Genomic DNA, 14,820 nt, shown 5'->3' with positions numbered 1-14,820 from the left:
GGGGGGACATGATAGCAGTCTTCCAATATCTCAGGGGTTGCCACAAAGAAGAGGGAGTCAAGCTATTCTCCAAAGCGCCTGAAGGCAGGACAAGAAGCAACGGAGGGAAACTAATCAAGCTGAGAAGCAACCTAGAACTAAGGAGAAACTTCCTGACAGTTAGAACAATTAACCACTGGAACAACCTGCCTCCAGAAGCGGTGAATGCTCCAATACTGGAAGTTTTTAAGAAGAGACTGGACAGCCATTTGTCCAAAATGGTATAGGGTTTCCTGCCTGAGCAGGGGGTTGGACTAGATGACCTCCAAGGTCCCTTCCAACTTTATTACTATTATTATTATTACTTAAGGACTCATCTAAGAGAAGGATGTAGAAGCATCCTTGTTAAACTACATTTAACAACTTTGCCTCTCCACCTAAAGAGCCTATTCAGATTAGGTGAGAAATGAGACTGAAGAAGTTACTTGGATCAGCAGTGAGAGATTTCAAACAAACAAAAAAAAAAGGTCCACTTGCCATGACTAAACTTCCAGACGTTTTAATTTATTCTTTTCTGCTATCCTTTTTGAGGTTCATTTAATCTAGTGATACTACTGCAAAGCACTCTGGTAGTCTTAATAAAGGATGTGTTCCCCCCTCTCTCTCCCCACCACGTAAGAAACACATTTCCTATTTTATGGAAGAGAGGAGTGGTTGAAGCCTTAGAAAAATCACTGCATAAATATATCAGTGACTACTTATTTTGCCTTCCCCCAAAAGCAATATTTATTTCAAAATGAACAAGCACTTAGTATTCCTGCATCAATGGGGTATTGAACCTGAGATTTCCCATTTTGGGTCTCAGTTTCTATTCCAAAATTGGCTCTTACTTCAATGCAGAGTTTTGCACTTTTAAGTTAACACCTGCGGCACTTACAAATGCATAGCGTGGGTGGAAGCATCAACAGACACGATAATCCTTATTTGATCATGGAGCTGCTTGTATGGGAAGCTTTTATGCACATCCAAAATGAATTGATAAGGGGGGATGAGTTCCATTCTAGTGCTATAAAGCCAAAAGGGTGGCTCACATCAAGAGAGAGGGTCTTCCCCTACATGAATCCCCCTTCTTGCTTTCTACCCACTTGAGAAGGGTCTCAACTCAAGCCAAGCTTGCCCCCCCCCCTTGACTGTAAAGTCCCTGCATTTTCCTGGCAAAGCCAAGGTTATGTATTTCTGCAGCCTCATTGGATGACGTCCTTGGAACCGGCCAGTTCAGCCTATGTTCTTCCCTCCGAACCCATAGCTTTCAAACTGCCCCTTGCTGAATTGTTCCATTGATGACAGAGCCGTCATGCCTTGGAAGAACATTTATAACACTTTCCATTCAGTTAAGTTTTTAAGCAAATGCAACTGCTATTATTTTGTAAGTTTTAAGTTTTCAGGATGTGTGTCAATCATTATGCATTAATGCATGTTGTATGTGTGTGTGTCATGATTCAACTTCTTTTGTTACTAGGTAAGATAAAAATTGCCAATCATCTCTCTGTTTCACCTTCAAGTAGTTCGCTATTGTCTTCTTCCTAGTGTAGCCTTCAAGGCTGGCCATCTTCCATCCAAATACTAATCAGGGCTACGTATTCCTACTTAGCCTTCCAAATCAATCCAGGCAAGGAGATTCTGCCACCACCTGGGGCCCATCTAGAAAGAAGCAGGGGGCAGAAACGTTGCTAGGGATTTGGCTACAGAAGATGGAGACTTCTTTGCTCCAGGAAAGTTTATGTGGACATGTTCCTCTTCAAGTCCTGAACTGCCTCACCATCCCTGTAGAAACAACCTACAGAAAGAATTTCTGCTGTGAAATCAGCTTTGAAAAGCCCTAACTGACAAACGTCAAGGCAAGGCCTAGTTTGCCCAAGTGTTTATATCGAACTCCGTGCTCTGTTGTGTTTTAAAAATGATGCCCTGAAGCAAAACCAGTAACAGAATGTGGTGGTTCCTTCATATAATGCAGCCTGGTGAATGAAATTAATTAGTCATCTCTGGAGCCTTGCTATTCTTTTGTTCAGAAGTAAAAATATCAACCTTCTGATGGAAAACTTAAAAAAAAAAAACCTCATCAACAATCACCCATTAGCAGAACCATTGAAAGTTGCCATTTTTTTCCTGGAGAAAGAACTACCACCTAATCTCTCCTAGACACATTTTTCCTCTCCCCCCCCCATCCCCCACTATATCGCAGCATGTTCCAGTGCCAGTTATGGCAGATGGGAGTTAGCACTGGACTCAATAAAAGCTTGGCTCTCTCTGTAAGGGAGCTGTAAATCATCAGCTTCTGGAAAATGCACAAGACATGAGATGTGTCTTTCTTAATTCTTGCCAATCAATACATTTGGCAGCTTCAGGCAAGGCTCTTATGCCTTGCTAAAGAATTGGGCATGGTCAGTTGTGATTGTTACGTTGCAGATAATTTTGTCTTTCCTGCTACTGGTCCAATCACATCTCTGTTGAGTTGAGTTGATTGCTGGTGGTTTCATGGACATGTCTGTTAGGGGTTTTTTTGTCAGTGGTAAAGTGGTTTGCTGGCAAATGGTAAAATGGCTTGCTATTACCTTCTCCTTTGAACTATGGTGCTGGAGAAGACTCCTGCGAATCCCTTGGACTGCAAGGCATTCAAACCGGTCAGTCCTAGAAGAGATCAACCCCAACTGCTCTTTAGAAGGCCAGATCCTGAAGTTGAAACTCAAATACTTTGGCCACCTAATGAGAAGGAGGGACTCACTGGAGAAGGGCCTAATGCTGGGAAAGATTGAGGGCAATAGAAGAAGGGGACGACAGAGAATGAAGTGGCTGGATGGAGTCACTGAAGCAGTAGGTGTGAACTTAAATGGACTCCAGAAGATGGTAGAGGACAGGAAGACCTGGAGGAACGTTGTCCATGGGGTCGCTATGGGTCGGACACGACTTCGCAATTAACAACAACAACAAATTACCTTCTCCTGAGATGATTTTTGTTTCATTTTCTAATCTAGTCTCCATCCTGAAATATTCTTGAGGAAATTTCCTCCTGTCCAAGTTGTAGTTTTTTGAAGTTAATGCCACTCCAGTCCTGTGGTTGACATCAAAATGTAACTTCAGAAAATGATGATATTAGTTCTTTGGTCCCCTTCAAAATCAGACAGATAACTTAGTCACCAAAAGAGGAGGAGGCTATATTTCCAATTTATTAAAATAAATGTATTTAGTGAATTGTGTGTTTGGGGGGGGTTATTCTCATTGCTGGTGTTGGGGTGGAATTGTCGCTGTCATGCAACAATTTTGAAACAAAGCAGAGACGGTGGCATTCATAACAAGTGACTGCATTATCCGTAGGTTGAAATGTGGACAATGACATAATCTCACAAATTCTCCAATTATGAATTCACGGCATGATAACCAGATGCAAAGCCATATGTTATGTTTGAGTTGATGCTGTCATGCCTGTGTTTTCATGGTTCCATCTTGCTTCTTCTATCTTTAGCTTTCCCTATCTCTAGATAAGTAAGATTATCATGGAAACAGAGTTTTATCAAATAGAAGCCTTAGTTGAGAGGTGCTAAATCAGGGGTGTCAAACTCAATTTCATTGAGGGCCGCATCAGCATTGCGGTTGCCCTCGGGGGGCTGGGTGGGTGCGGCCTACTGGGTGGGTGTGGCCTACTGGGTGGGTATGGCCAGCTCTACATGGTTCACGTCAAGGGTGCCTGTGGAGGCCTGGGCAGGAGTGGGACAGATCTGAGGGTCTCTGGCAGAAGGGGGTGGGACCGGGGCAAGTGCTAAGGCATGGTCCATTCCTTCATTCCTCACAAAGGGTGATACCTCTCCAGCATGCACCCAAGGGGCAGGGCCGACACAGCAGGAGATGGTTCCTCACTCTTTCTAGATGGCCTTGTGCAGCTAAGACTGAATGCCTTTCAGCATAGATGGCGACCACAAAATTGTACATTGGCTCCCAGCTGGCTTGGGCCAGGGCAGCGGGGGCCGTTCCCTCACTGTTTCCAGGATGGCTTCGTGGGCCACATGAAACCACTTCGCGGGCCGCATCCGGCTCCGGGCCTTGTGTTTGATAGGTCTGTGCTAAAAGATTAGCTTTGTATCCAACAGCCCACATCCAGATTTGACTCCAAGGTCATGCTGTTTAATTAATACCAACAGTAGTATAAAGCAAGTGTTTCTCTTTTTTAATTATTGATTTTCAGAACAGAAAATTTAAAAATTAGACAAGAAAAACAATTTAAAAAGGAAAAAAAACAAGAACAGGTGCAACAAAAAAAGGAAAAACTATAAAAATAGAAGAAAGAATGACTTCTGGCTTTCCTTGGTACAGATATGAAGAAAAAAAATAACACAAACTCTTATGCTAAGATTAACATTTGTCTACAAATAATTTCAACAATTAAATCTCAAACTCAACATTTAATTTCTTTCAGTTTCTTGTAAAAAAAAAAACCCAAAAGTGGTTTCCAAGTAGAAATAAAATTGGTCAATTTTTTTTTCTTTAATCAAGCTGTCAATTTCACCATCTACTCCAATGCTGGTTCAGGATTTCTGGTTGTTAGTCTACATATACAGTATCTTAAAGTTGCCAAATATTGAGATACACTGGAATAAAGTATTCATCTTATTTCACCATACATCTCAATATGACTAAAAATATCTTATCTTATCCTGAGAAGACTTACATGAAGTTGGGGCCTGAAGTTAGAGTTACCATATAGACCAAATCTAGAAGTCTTTGGATTATTAGAGGTTAATTAGAGATAGAAAGCTCTGAAAAACCCGTATCTTACTTACTTCAGGATGTTAAATAGGATAAGTCCAGTCACCTTGTACAGGAGATGGGCAACATTAAAAAATGAATAAATAAATAAGTCACATATCTGTGATTGTGTGCACTTAAAAGATTGTCAAAAGTTATTGTAGAAGGAGAGTTGTGTCTGTGGTGATTAAAAAATGTGCCTGGAGCACTAACATTTCCTTATAAGCTGCGTAGGTTTCATGAGAGGCAGCTTTTTAATAAAAGCTAATCTCTTTTAATTACATTTGTTAGTTGGGAAAGGAGCATCTCAGAACACATAGCTGGTTTATTTTATTTAATGACTCTGTAGTGGACAGAAAACCTACAGCTTCTAAAGAGACACTTTGGAACATTTCTTTGGAGAAGGAAAGCTCAACTACTTTTAATGTGTTTTTAAGTTGCATAACTGAGAATCTCCTCTTTGTTTAAACATGTAAATCTAAAGCCGTCATACCAAAAAATAGAATCATTTTAACACCAGCAGCTTCCCATCTCAAAATTATCTTTGCAGCAAAGGCCTTTTGCGAACCCTCTGGCACCACAGATTTAGTGCACAAATGGGCACTGGCAATAGCAAATTTCATGAAGGCTAATTAAAACATCATCTTCCATTCTGCCAAACCAATGAGCAGAATCCTTTCCATGGAATCAAAGGCGCTCTCAGCACCGTGTAGCCCATACGTCGATTTTTATTATATTTTTTGAGGCATCTAAACATCTGATGTTCAATTATAATAAATTGGGAGTTGTTTGAAAACTCTTGCTTTGCTCTGTTTTGTTTTGTTTTGTTTTAATTTGATAGTAAACCTGGAAACCAGCCTAGTCATCTTCAGAGACACCCAACAACCACTGAATTTCAAAAAGAGAACATTAGTCATTTGCTTTCAAAAGCTCTTCAGAGACAGCTGAACTGGTTAACTTCATTTTCACTTTACATGTGAAAAGAGGAAGCAGTCGGTGATGGTCATCCTTAATATAAATGTATAAATGTAAATGAAGTGAACAAATCAGCCTGGTCATTTTTTTATACACTTTTGGGTGTAAGCTTCCTACTGCTTCAGGTTGTGAAAATAATTGCTTTCCAAAGTCTGTCCTTTGAATATGAGTGCAGAATGATACAAGTGGGAGAAAAATCTGTTTTGTTGATTTATCTTTCTGGAGTTGCTGGGGCAGCCAAGTTCAGGTTGTGGTGCCCTTCCATAGGAAGTCCTCCAGAAAACCTGAAGAACATCAACTGATTAGCTGATGAGGAAAGAGCTGTAGGATCCCAGCTCCCTGTCTGTAATTATTAAGTGCCTGCAATTCTCCCTTTTGGTGGTGTCATAGCCGGAAAAACTATTTGTCATTCAGGCAGACACCAGCAATGTGGCAGTGGGGGCTGTGCTCCTCCAAACAAACTCGCAAGGGAAGTTACAACCCTGTGCATACACCTTGTGCAAACTTTCCAAGGTGGAAATGTGTTGGGCAATCTGGGAGAAGAAAGTTTACGCAGTTTGCTTGGAAACAATTCCTAGAGTGCAGCAACATCCCTTTTGAAGTCTGGACTGCAGCACACTGCTGGCTCATATTTAAGTGGTTGTCCACTCAGACTTCTAGATCCCTCTCATGGTTATCATTATTGAGCCAGGTGCCACCTATTCCATACATGTATATTTGCGAAGTTTTGCCTAAATGTAAAAACCTTACTTTTCTCACTTTGTTAGATAGGACTCAGTGTTCAAATCTGTTGAAATCCTGAATCTTAAGTCTATCTTCTGGAGTGTTGCCTATGCCCAATAGCTTGGAGTTGTCTGCAAATTTGATGAGTTTTCCTTTTATCCCCTCATCTTGGTTGTTCGTCCATCGATTTCGATGAAGACCTTGACATCTTGTGGGTTATGAGCCATCAACGATATGTCCGTAGGCGGCTAATAAGACCGATGTTAGCACGGAATGTTCTGCCACATACTGAACAAAGAAATGTAGACACTGTTACTTCAGCATTTGCAGCTCTGGGTTTGCAGAGTGCTCGCTTTTCTTGTGCCAAGATTGTCCTTCTGTGTTCATATGTCTGGCAACCCTGGTACACCAAGGTGCGCCATGTTGGTCGATCATGCGCCAGAAGTTCCCAAGAGATGGTGTTAATATCCAGGGACTTAAGAGAGGCTTTCAACGTGTCTTTGTATCGCTTCTTTTGTCCCCCATGCGATCGCTTTCCTTGAGACAGCTCACCATAGAAGAGCTGTTTAGGGATGCGATGATCTGGCATCCTTACAACATGGCCTGCCCAGTGCATCTGGGCTTTCATCAACAGAGTGTAAACTGATGGTAGGCCTGCTCTGGAGAGGACATCTGTGGCTGGTATCTTATCCTGGCACCGGATCCTCAGAATTCTACAAAGGCAAGTCATGTGGAAGTAGTTCAGTTGCCTAACATGCCTCCTGTACACTGTCCAGGTCTCACTAGCATACAATAGAGTAGTTAGCACTACTGCCTGGTAAACTTTAAGCTTGGTAGCAAGACTTATTCCACGGCGGTCCCACACGTTAGTCTGCAATCTGCCAAATGCAGAACTTGCCTTGGCAATTCTACAGTTGACCTCGATGTCAATCGTCATGAAATCATTACAGCATTTATGAAGCAACAGAAATTCCTAATTATTGTCAGGTGAGATGTACCTATATAATCCTTAGGACATGATCCTCTGCAGAACATGACAAGGAATGCCCCTTGTATCACAACACCAACTTGTATACCTTTGGGACTTCTGTTACCATGTCATGTGTCACCCTAAAGAGGTGGGGCATCATTCACACAGTTGTGGCTACCATCTTGATTTTTTTGGCTCCCCAAGATGCCCTGTGGAGTACTTCTCTAGAATGGATTTTTACATTAAAGATTGTACTTTTTTTTCACCAGGGAACTGTTAATGTCCCGCTCTTTAAAATGTTATGTTTGAAAAAAAAATTTAAATTGATATAAGGAATTTTCATCTCCTTCTGTAAACAAAATACAATATTTTAAACCCTCTTTCTTGCTCTTCCTTTTCCTTTCTCTTATCCTAGTTGGGTACTATGTTCCTAATTGTAGCTTGTTTGCTTAAGCCAGTGTTTCTCAACTTCAACAACTTTTAAGATGTATGGACCTCAGCTCCTTCTTGCTGTTCTCTGTTATGGAACTGGTATGAGCTATATCACTTCAGATTGTAGTGGGGTGGAACTCACCTATGATATAGCACCTTAATTTCCTTTAGGAAGGTGTTCTCAAGAAGTGTTCCATTGGATAAGTCTACACCATACTTATTCAGAACATAATTCAGTTCCTCCTTGAGATCCAAGTTCCCTTGTCTGGTAGTCATCAATATCCTTCTACAGTTTGCATGTTTTTATCTTAAAGATGGCCTTTCAGAGAAGAACAGAGGGGCACATGAAATACTTAACTGGTTGGTTAATCTTCAAGTGAAGACTTCTAGTAACTTCAAGGATACGTCTATGTAGCTTTGGAAAATTATAATAAGGAAATAGTTTTGATGGATGGATGGATTTTAACTTTCCAGTCTAACCTGACACAGAGAGGGAGGGAGGGAGAGAGAGGGAGGGAGAGGGAGAGAGAGGGGGGAGGGAGGGAGGGAGAGAGAGAGAGCGGGAGAGAGAGCGAGAGAGACAGAGACAGAGACTTACCCTCATGGTTTCCAGATTACAGACCTTGGGGCTGAATCAGTTGGTCCTTACTGGTAGCTGGTGAGAGCTATGTTTGTTAGCTACCTTTCCCTAATGGTACCATGTCCTTGATTGTGAATTTTGTCTCTTTATTTTAATCTCATTTTTTAAATCTATTCTGGAAGCCATCTAGAGTCTTTCATGTCTAAGGCAACAAGCAGGTAGGCAGATAATTTTAATTTTGCTCTACCTTCCATGCATTATATCTAGCTGTTTTTAATACTGTTAGGAAGCCAGGGAAGTGATAAAATTGGTTAAGGTAGATAAAAAAGAACAGTTCATACTTAAATTCTGTCATATCCAATCCACTCAGAAGAATTACAAACTGAATTCAATGGGGCTTGTTCCCAAGTAAACAAAGGAAGCAAATAAAATATGCAACTGTGATGTGTTATTGGGAATGAGCAAACAAGGAATATTCACATCTGTAGTTACATTTTGTCAGTGGCAAATCAGAACCAGAAGTCTAGGGGGTAAAAATGAGAATTTTTTTTTAAGTACCAACGGCACAAATGATTATTTAAAGTATGTTCTCTTTTTTTTTTTCCTAGAAAAGATAATATTTTGACATGCCTCAAGATGGAAGAGGTAACATTACAGCCCAGAAAAAGCAGCTTTATCTGAAAAGCACAATGGAAAGTTCGTGAACGATTAGGAAAATGAGTCCAAGGAGATGGGTTATTTGAATCTCCCCTATGGCAAGTGATGGTATCCGGAGATCAAGGTGAGGCAATGTTACTTAAATGATATCTTGGAAACCCAGGACATCCATCCTGAAAGAAGAAAGAATCTGAGGGAAGACCAAGTCCATGGAAATCCAACCTGGGATGAAAAATATACTACAACACCAACTGTTGGCCGATACACTTATTTTTCTCCCCCATTTGTTAAATCTCATTTAAGCCAACAAGTAAGGATCAAAATAAGAATGTGACTTTTCCCCAAAAGTTATCTAGTGAATATTGTCACAATATGGGTTGGCTTAATCTCTTTGTCCTCATGGATTTCCTTCTTTGGGAGACAGGTGAGAGAAAAGCTATAATTTGAAATGGGAAAAGAGTATCATTTTAATGGGCGAAAAAGTAGCAGCTTCACATTTCAGTTTCTGAACACACCAAAGTGGCCTCTCTTACTTGTGGAGATGGGGAATTGGGAAAAGAGCATCTCTTTATCCTGGCCCCAAATTGGAAAAATCAAAGAAAAATGGAAACACTTGTAATAAGTGAAAGCAATAAAACAGCTTCTACCTGTCCAATCAGGCCATTATCTCATTTGTTCATGTAAGCTAGCCTTTGCCTAATGGCTAATCTTAATAATTACTGATAATCCCTCAGGAACCCTGCTGATGTTAAGAGAACCATGAGGATTCCTTGGTTAAGGTTCAGGATTGAGGGCAAGCTTTGTGCATTCTGAAATAAGTTGATTAAGGAAAGGAATATCATCTGAAGAAAGAGCATAGCTGATGGTTTGTTGTTACAAAATTCCATTAGGCTCCACCATTTCTATAGAGCAATTTAATAACTATCGGAAGAGCAATTCAGTTTAGCAGATTATTGTTAGGTTTTTACTGGAAATATTTTTTTCCTGTCGGTATAAGCCTCTTGTCCTTTGGCATTTGTGCTGAAAACATTGACCAATTTTCTGCAGAATAGCTGATGGAAAAGGAATGTAAACTAGAATTACACACATACACACATTGTATATACTTTGGGTAGAACCAGGAAAGAATGTAAAGTAATGTAAAAAGAAGGTAAAATTTCTTTCATGGAGACATCTTGCCTTGCACACAAAGATCAGGCAGTTCCTCCTCACAAAGTGAACATCAGAATGTTATATTGCCCCTTCTCGTGCAGCAGTCCTGCCTTCAAGCTGAAACAGCTTGTTCAGATTATCTTGCTTCTCCATTCCTTGCAAGGATCCTGAAATAACTAGAGGAGAGTTATTTCTGTCCTCAAGGTACTGCGTATTTCCCAACTCTTGTAGCAGCAAGGCTTGAGCAGTGCTCCTGCATATTCCATCTCTCCATAAAGGGACTTGGTAGGTTCCTAGGATGGTCCCTCCCCATGGATGCTTTATTTACCCCATTGTCAATATTTTCTGAGAAATGCAGTGGTCACATTTTCAGACCAGTGCAAAGAAATGCCCTGAAACTAAGGATCTGCAGCAGAAGGAAAAACAAGTGGAGATTACATCAACTTCCATATGGTTAATGGATTATACAGTTTGATGATCTGACCTGCATGTGTGGTTGTGTTACTGGGATTTTTCCATTAATATTCCTTTAGAATTCAAATAGATTTAAAGTTATACATGAGTTGAGTCTCTTTAATTAATTTAAGTGATGCAGATCACTTTAAACAACTTGGCTTGCTAGGAGTTGCAAATATTTCCCATCATTTGACTTAGTGTTAAAAATTAAACAACTTAGAGATGTAAGAACAAATACCATCACAGATTTCTAAACCAACTCCTGCACTTCAGAGTTGACAGCCTGAAATGTTGTTGTTGTTGTTCAGTCCCTAAATCATGTCTGACTCTTTGCAACCCCATGGGCCATACCTGCACTGTCTTCTGGAGTTTGCCCAAATTCATGTTCATTGTATTGATGACATTATCTAACCATCTCATCCTCTGTTGTCCCCTTCTCCTTTTGCCTTCAATCTTTCTCAGTATCAGGGTCTTCTCCAGTGAGTCCAATCTTTTCATTTGGTGGCCAAAGGATTTGAGCTTTAGTTTCAGTATCTGTTCTTCCGAAGAATAATCAGATTTGATATCCTTTAGAATTGACTTGATATTCTTACAGTCCAAGGGACTCTCAAAAATCTTCCCCAACACCACAATTCAAAAGCATCAATTCTTTGGTGCTCAGCTTTGCTTATGACCCAACTCTCAAAGCCATACATTACTACTGGGAAAACTATAGTTTTGGCTACACAGACCTTTGTCAGCAAGGTGATGTCTCTGCTTTTTAATATGCTATCTAGGCTTTCCTCTCAAGAAGTAAGTGTCTTTTAATTTCCTGGCTGCAGTTGCTATGTACAGTGATCTTGGAGCCCAACAAAATAAAATCTGTCACTGCTTCCATTTCTTTGCCTTCCATTTGCCAGGAAGTGATGGAACCAGATGCCACGATCTTAGTTTTTTTAATGTTGAGTTTCAAGCCAACTTTTGCATTCTCCTCTTTCACTGTCATCAAAAGGCTTAGTCCCTCTTCACTTTCTTCCATTAGAGTTGTATTGCCTGCATATCTGAGGCTGTTGATATTTCTCCCAACTATCTTAATTCCAGCTTGTGATTCATCCAGTCTAGCATTTTGCGTGATGTACTCTGCATATAAGTTAAATAAGGAGGGAGACAATAGCAACCTTGTTATCATCCTTTCTCTGTTTTGAGCCAATCAGTTGTTCCATATCCAGCTCTAACTGTTGCTTCTTGAACCCCATACAGGTTTCTCGGGTGACAGGTAAGATAACTTGGTACGCCCATCTCTTTAAGAACTTGCCACAATTTGTCATGATCTACACCAGGGGTGTCAAACTGCCAGCCCACAGGCCGGATGCATCATCCGGAAACTGCGGCCACCCCATTGCTGGCAATGGCAAAACCGTCCCGATATGTTGCGTGACGTCACATGACGTCGTGAGTTTGACATGTCTGATCTATACAATCAAAGGCTTTAACATAATCCATGAAGCAGAAGTAGATCTTTTTTCTGAAACGCCCTTGCTTTATCCATAATCTGGCAATTGTTAGCAATTTTGATCTCCTCTGCCTCTTCGAAACCCAGCTTGTACTTCTAGTACAGTGGTTCTCAATCTTTTTAATGCCGCGACCCCCCCCAACCGGTCGTAAGTCGAGGACTACTCAACTGGTGCCACACCGTTTGCAGAATGGGACTTTTGGCGGGCTCAGCAGGGCAGAGACAGCCTGGACAATTCCTATTGGCTTTTGAAAGCCAATAGAATTAGACTCTATTCAAGAGAGTCTATTCTATTGGCTTTCAAAAGCCAATAGAATAAAAGGGAGTAGCACAGCTAAGGAAAAGGGGGGAAAAATGGCGGATTGCGTTGTTTGGCGACCCCCGTGAAATGGTCATTTGACCCCAAATGGGGCCCCAACCCACAGGTTGAGAACCACTGTTCTAGTAGTTCTTGTTCACATGCTGCCGAAGCCTAGCTTGTACAATTTTGAGCATGACCTTGCTAGCATATGAAAGGAGCTCAATTTTATGGTTGTCTGAACGTTCTGTGGGATTGGAACGCAAATTGACCTTTTCAATCTGATGGCCATTGTTTTCCAAATTTCTGGCATATAGAGTCCAGAATTTTAACAGCGTCATCTTTTGGGATTTTAAATAGCTCAGCTGGAATACTGTCACCTTTGCTAGCTTTGTTGTTGGTTAATGCTTCCTAAGGCCCACTTGACTTCACACAGCAGGATGCCTGGCTTGAAGTCAGCGATCAGACCATTGTGGTTATCAAGGACATTAAGTCTTATCTAGTTCTTTTGTGTATTTTTGGCACCTCTGCTTGATCTCTTAATCTCTTCTTTTAGGTCCCTGTCATTTTTGTCCTTTATTCTTTTGTTCTTTGCATGAAACGTTCCCTCCGATTTTCTGGAAGAGGTGTCTAGTCTTTCCCGTTCTGTTCATTTAAGAAGGCCTTCTTATGTACCCTTGCTATTCTCTGGAAATCTGCATTCAGTCATCTTTCCCTTTTGTCTTTGACTTTCGCTTTCCTTCTTTCCTCAGCTATTTGTAAGGCCTTATCAGGCGTTTCACTATCTTGCATTTCTTTTTGGGAGGGATGGTTTTGCTTGCTGCCTCCTGTACAGTGTTGTGAACCTCCATCCAATTCTTCAGGCACTCAGTCTGCCAGATCTAATCCCTTAAATCTAACCATCACCTCCACTGTATATTCATAACGGATATGATTTAGGTCATATCCGAATGGCCTAGTGATTTTTCCTTACTTTCTTCAATTTAAGCCTGAATTTTGCAATAAGAAGTTCATAATCTGAGCCACAGTCAGCTGCAGGTCTTGTTTAAGTGACTGTACACAGCTTCTCCATCTTAGGAGCCGTGGTGGCGCAATAGTTAGAATGCAGTATTGCAGGCTAACACACTGTTCACTGCCAGGAGTTTGATTTGGACCGGCTCAAGGTTGACTCAGCCTTCCATCCTTCTGAGGTCAGTAAAATGAAGATCCAGATTGTTGGGGGCAATATGCTGACTCTGTAAACTGCTCAGAGAGGGCTGTAAAGCACTGTGAAGCGGTATATAAGTCTAAATGCTATTGCTATTTGGCTGCAAAGTACATAATCAATTTGATTTTGTATTGGCCATCTGATGGTGTCCACGTGTAAAGTTGCCTCTTGGGTTGTTGGAAAAGAGTGTTTGCTACAATCAGCATATTGACTTGACAAAACTCCATTAGCCTTTGCCATACTTCATTTTGTACTCCAAGGCCAAACTGGTCTGTTATTCCAGTTACCTCTTAACTTCCTACTTTAGCATTCCAATCCCCTATGATGAAAAAGACATCTTTTCTTTTTTTTTTTTTTTTGGTGTTAGTTTTAGAAGGTGTAGATCATCAAAGAGCAGATCAACTTCACCTCTTCCGCCTCAGTGGTTGTGCCACAGATTTGGATTATACTGTGATATTAAATGGTTTGCCTGGGGTTCAAACCGAGACCATTCTGTCATTTTTGAGATTGTATCCCAGTATTGCTTTTCCAACTCTTACTGAAAATGAGGTTTACTCCCATTTCTTCTAGGGCTTTCTTGCCCACAGTAGTATATATACTGTAATGGTCATCTGAATTAAATTTGCCCATTCTTGTCCATTGATTCCCAAGATGTCGATGTTCAATCTTGCCATCTCCTGTCTGACTACATTCAATTTACCTTGATTCATAGATCTTACATTCCAGGTTCCTATGCAATATTATACTTTACAGCAGTGGTTCTCAACCTTTTTAATGCTGCGACCCCCAACCGGTCGTAAGTCGAGGACTACTCAACCGGTCGTAAGTCGAGGACTACACAACTGGTGCAGCACCGTTTGCAGAATGGGACTTTTGGCGGACTCAGCAGGGCAGAGACAGCCTGGACAATTCCTATTGGCTTTTGAAAGCCAATAGAATTAGACTCTATTCCAGTGTTTCTCAACCTTGACAATTTTAAGGCATGTGGACTTCAACTTCCACAATTCCACAGCATTGCTGGCTGTGGAATTGTGGGAGTTGAAGTCCACATGCCTTAAAATTGTCAAGGTTGAGAAACACTGCTCTATTCAAGAGAGTCTAT

The 14,820-nt window shown here is 40.9% G+C and overlaps 1 protein-coding gene across 3 annotated transcripts in view; it reads left to right on the top strand.

The window, feature by feature from the left end:
* The window catches only part of SHISAL1 (shisa like 1), a 104,860-nt gene extending 92,461 nt beyond the window's left edge, over nucleotides 1–12,399 (top strand). For all 3 annotated transcript variants that reach the window (XM_039341365.1, XM_039341364.1, XM_039341363.1), the window contains one exon: nucleotides 9,065–12,399. In XM_039341365.1, the coding sequence (XP_039197299.1) occupies nucleotide 9,065 (1 nt within the window). In that variant the 3' untranslated portion in view covers nucleotides 9,066–12,399. The remainder of the gene's footprint in view (nucleotides 1–9,064) is intronic.
* The last annotated feature ends 2,421 nt before the right edge of the window (nucleotides 12,400–14,820 follow it).

This window comes from Crotalus tigris, unplaced genomic scaffold, assembly GCF_016545835.1.
Source record: "Crotalus tigris isolate CLP2741 ecotype Arizona unplaced genomic scaffold, ASM1654583v1 scf7180000017764.6130737, whole genome shotgun sequence".
NCBI lineage: Eukaryota > Metazoa > Chordata > Lepidosauria > Squamata > Viperidae > Crotalus > Crotalus tigris.
Note: the sequence above shows the minus strand (reverse complement) of the source record. Positions and strands in the feature narration are given on the sequence as shown.